The sequence below is a fragment of the Nuphar pumila genome, chromosome 15, assembly GCF_984573655.1.
Source record: "Nuphar pumila chromosome 15, dmNupPumi1.hap1.1, whole genome shotgun sequence".
Lineage (NCBI taxonomy): Eukaryota > Viridiplantae > Streptophyta > Magnoliopsida > Nymphaeales > Nymphaeaceae > Nuphar > Nuphar pumila.
In genome coordinates, this window is record NC_143263.1 from 47,621,200 (window position 1) to 47,626,039 (window position 4,840).

Consider the following 4,840-nt stretch of genomic DNA (forward strand, 5'->3'; position numbering starts at 1 on the left):
AACCAAACCCAATTTGATAATACCTTGTTAGAGCGTACCCAAAATGAGTCTTCATTTAAATCCCCTCGGGACCTATCTGAATTTTTATATCCAAATAAAGATAATTTGGATTCAAAGTCTCTTCATAGATCCAAACCTATCTTAGTAGATTCGCTTGAACCCACCTTAGGTCTCAAAAATCTAACACTAGACCCACTTAACCCAATCCAAAGTGACCTTAACAAACCTTACCCATACCCAAATATATCTCAGATCCAAAGCCTAATAATCAAATTGAAGATTGTCTTATATCCATATTACACAATTCAAACTCATTTAAGATCTTCAACTTAGCTCAAACTCAATCAATATAAGCTTCCACAAGCAACCACAGGTGAAATTCCTTTATAATAGATCCAAATTTTGTCTTTATCATCTATTTGACTCATTTTACATTAGAGGCATCTAACGTAACTTTGGTTGATTTGAACAAACTATTCCCAGTTTTCAAATACATATTGAAACATATATTCAGTTTATAGAACATCATTAAGATTCAGTTTCCTATTGTGGATTCATAACCCACAAAGTGAAATGAGATTGAAAAAATTACCAACGAGATTCAAACTTGAGAGCAAGTCTTCTCCAACCCATGCAAAATGATGCAAAAGCATAGCAAAAGACCCAAGTTCATAAAGATTCGTTTGGATTTCTATTTTAATTCTTGTATTTGGATCACTATATCAGATTGATATTTTTAGGATAAAACTTATACTTTTAAAAGATTATCTTAAGAAGTTAAAAGGAGAATAGTTATAGTTGTTAATCAAAGTTCGATGGTTAAAATTGCTATTTTTTTTTTGAATTTATGCAATTTCTTTCAGTATTTTCTGTTTTTCTCACTCTCCAAACGTAAGAGTAGCCTAGCGTGGATTTTCCTCATAAATTGAGCCGTTTCTATTTACATCTCTTCATGTAAGTTCACAGCAAAAAGGGGAATCAGCTTAACAGAGGTACACACGAGTGCAGAGAAACTAATCCCTACCAAGACCACATGACGGGAGTGGTATGAGTCACGCAGTGCTGTTGCCACTGCAAACCTTCAACCCCCGTGGCCATGCCTGCAGGCTGTAGTTCCATGACCCCATCTGTTACCATGTCCTCAATCTCTTCAGCTTCAATTGGCTCATCTGCTTTGGCTGCTGCTATGTCACCTGCAGGGAGATGAGACGAAGGCACCCACGGAACCATGGCCAAGCTATCATTTGTTCGGACTCCAAGTAAGGAAGTTGTGCTTCGTCGAGTGGCTCGTTGATCTGAAAGAAACAGCAGAGCACAAACACCGTTAAATCTTCGTTTGCAAAGAAATACATAAACAGCTGCAGGCATGACCAGTGTTCCTTCAGGCTTAGAACATGGTAAACCCCAGCTTGGTGAAGACCATACAACCAATCCTTGTAGAATTGAAAACATGGAACGGTAAAAATTCATGCCACTGATTTGCAAGAGAACCAGCCAGGATGTTTGTTATGGCTATTGGATTGATGGTAATCACACTTGCTTCATAATATGAAACGGGGCAATACCCAGTGCGATCTGTACTCTGGGGTACTGGGGAGGGTATACTGGGGTCGGTCCTAACCTTCTAAAACAAGTGGCCCACCTCAAGAATTGAACCTGAATCTCCATATTGACAGCCTGAGCACCTTGCCACTGAACCAGACAATGGCCCTTAATAACAAGTAGAAATGCAATACATAGGAGCGGCCAACCGCCAACTTGGAGGGATCATGCATTTAGGATAAGTCTTGCATTTAGTCGGGTTCAAAAAGGTATACAAGGTGTACTCATTCAGCAACATTGAATGGTATGATAAAGAAAGTTTAAGAAGGTGATATTCTTGTGTAGGTAAAATACTTCCTTCAGAATGAACCTATATAACATGTTAAATAATGGACTGCTTGTCCATATCACAACCAAGACTTCATCTTGGAATTGGTTCTGCTGCTTGAGCACCCCGAGATAGGTAACATGGTCACAAAACACAAGAATCAGAAAACATGTGTGGTTAATTAAGCCACAATATTTTCAGCAGCACTGTTTCTGTAGCAACCAACACAAGATGCCCCCTCCCCCTTCAAAAACCCAACAAGAAGTCACACTTTAAGTGGATATCTGGCTGCACGTTTTTGGAAGAAATGGGTTTGGGACAAAATAGATTTTTAGAAAAAAATTATATAAAACTAACTTTTATCTCACCAACATTCACCCTAAAAGACATGCTGACTCACACATATCAAATACGCAGCAAATTGCATAATCTTTTTATGCAAAATGCATCTCAAGGGTACATCCAAATACCTTCCCAAGTGTTGCAGAACAAAAGTATTACACAAAGAAGACAACATTTCTCCATCCACAGCATTGGCATTAGGGAAAATGGCAAAACGTCAGTTAAAATTAAGGTATGATAGAAATCTGTAGACATGTTAAAAATACAATAGAGATTGGTTATCAGTCAACCAAAATTCACGTGTTCATGAAACCTAGAGTCAGAATGTCTTACAACGAAGATGACTGAATGTTATCTCAATCTCAAAGTTGTCTTCAAAGCAAGAAGAAAAGATTAATCATTAAAACACTAGATTCATTCCAATAAAGAAGTACCCAAACAGAAAAATCAAAACCAATGCAAGGTCATAAGGTAAATCTTACTTTTCAAATCTGGGAAAAGTTCTGAATTAACTGTGAAAAAACTGCCTGTCGATACTGCCGGCTTCAAATCCAGCAGTGGCACGTATGAAGGTGAGTTCATCAGCTTGTAAATAACCAGAGACCTCTCCTTGTTCACTGAAACAGGAGGATCCATTTCATCGATTACAGATTCCAACTGTTTCTTATCATCTTTCATGTCTAAAAGACGTTCGCCATGAAATTGATCTTCAGAAACTACAGCAAATTCTGGTTCTTCTTCGATAATTGGAGGCATTACGCCACCCTATAAATTCAAAAAGAAGAAAAAAGTACCTCAGACATAACCATAAGAAAAGTAAAAAAGCAAAAGGAAGCATGAACAGAGGCCACATGATAATTCCGTTTCTTGTTCCATGGTTAGTCACTATACCGTCCTGTAAATTTAGCCCAACACACAGAGATAATGAATGGGTCAGGTTTATTAAAAATTGAAAACATAAGAATGTCTGGTCCTGATCTAACAGATCGCTTGGACCAGCAATAGTCACACATATAAATTTCCAGAACCAATTCAAATCACTCTAACTAACTCGGATCCGCCACACGCACAGACAAGTTTCCCGGCAAAACTCGGAACCAATTTCCATCACTCACCATAAAGAAGAGAACGGATCACTCCCCAACTGGGGTTTTCAGTTCTAAAGTTTCTATCCAAAGGCGTCTTTAAATTTATCACGAATTCTGACGCTGAATTTCGTTACAATGGTTTTAATCTCTCTCGTAACTCGTTCAACAAGTTGCCCAGAATCACTTCTATACAGAGAGCCACCACTTTTCTTTTCTACTCCTATGTTCACATTATACTTACCACAAAAGGATTTTCCCCAAATTACATTGGTTTATAATTAGCATATTATTATTTGTTGTTGTTGGTGTTGGTGTTGGTGGCGGTGGGATAGTGAAAAATTCCCTAATTATTTCGACTATTCCTTTTAATTCTAAGACAGGCCAATAATCAACCAAACAAAAAGCTTCTACTAATAAAAATATATACAGATAAAAATGTCCAAGATTATAAAAACTAAAAAATAGGGAATGAAAAAGAAGAAGCAGGGAGGGCATACCAGGCGGCGAATCTTCCTCGCTGGAGACGACAACGAGAAATCGGCGAAGTCGTCAAACAGATCGTCCTCGAGATCCTTCCTCTTCATCTTTCCGGACACAAACACGGCCATCTACACTCGCCGGAACCTGACGGAAAGAGTAAGCCGGAATCTGGCGTGCTAAGGGCCAAAAACAGCGGCCGGAATCCACGGAAGGAAAGGGAAGATGGACACAGAAAAAAGCAATAACGAAAAATAAAAAAGAAGAAAAAATGCCAACACCCCAACTCTCTCTCTCCGCTGGTTGTGACTTCTGAGGATCGCGGGAGCAATGAAACGGTTCTGCTTGTAGGTAGACAGAGAAACGGAGGGAGTGGGTTGCTTTCTCTCTCTAGATCTCTCCAGAAAACCCTCTCTCTCACGCGCACGCAGGAACGCGCGCGCGCGCGCGCACACAAACAATGATAAACAATCTGAACTATTAGCACATGTGCCAGCGGTTCGGATTCGGTTCGGGTTTAGGTATAGCGAAAATACCCTCTCATTGGATCTTGGATTAGAATTTTGGTAGACCCGGCACTAGACAAGGATCTGAATATTTGGTAAATATTTGCTACCGTCCTGGGTAGGGTTGGGAATCAAGCTGAGCTGGTCATGGCTGAATCCGGAACGGGTGCAATATAATATGATTGTACAAAAATTTGTGCATCATCTCATCACCCTCCATCAGGTGTTGGGCCCCACACTTGACAGGCCCTGTCCCCAAGATGGAGGGTGATCAGGTGCTTAATGCACAAATAATTGTGCAATCATATTGCACCTGATATTTTCACCTCATAAAGAGGTCATTCAAACTAGTAAAAAAGGTTCGACATGCTGAACTTGAACAATAAGTAAACGATTCTGCTCAACTGTATAAGCTCGTTAGGCAGTAAAAATATATATTTTAGATATATGTTACATGTATTTTTGCAATCTTATTTCTTGCAACGCTAAAACAATGTATTTTTCCTTATAAAGAAGCTAACTAGAACTCAGCTAGTTTAACTTGGGTTGATTATGAG

The 4,840-nt window shown here is 39.1% G+C and overlaps 1 protein-coding gene across 1 annotated transcript; it reads right to left on the reverse strand.

Annotated features, from left to right (window-relative positions):
* Nucleotides 1–912: 912 nt before the first annotated feature.
* On the reverse strand, nt 913–4,232 carry LOC149815356 (uncharacterized). Its single transcript, XM_089989139.1, has 3 exons — nt 3,798–4,232; nt 2,695–2,977; nt 913–1,295 (listed from the first exon to the last, which is right to left on the reverse strand). Exons 1-3 carry the CDS (start codon nt 3,906–3,908, stop codon nt 1,021–1,023), a joined length of 669 nt encoding a protein of 222 aa, XP_089845265.1. The 5' UTR covers nt 3,909–4,232; the 3' UTR covers nt 913–1,020.
* Between the last annotated feature and the right edge of the window lie 608 nt (nt 4,233–4,840).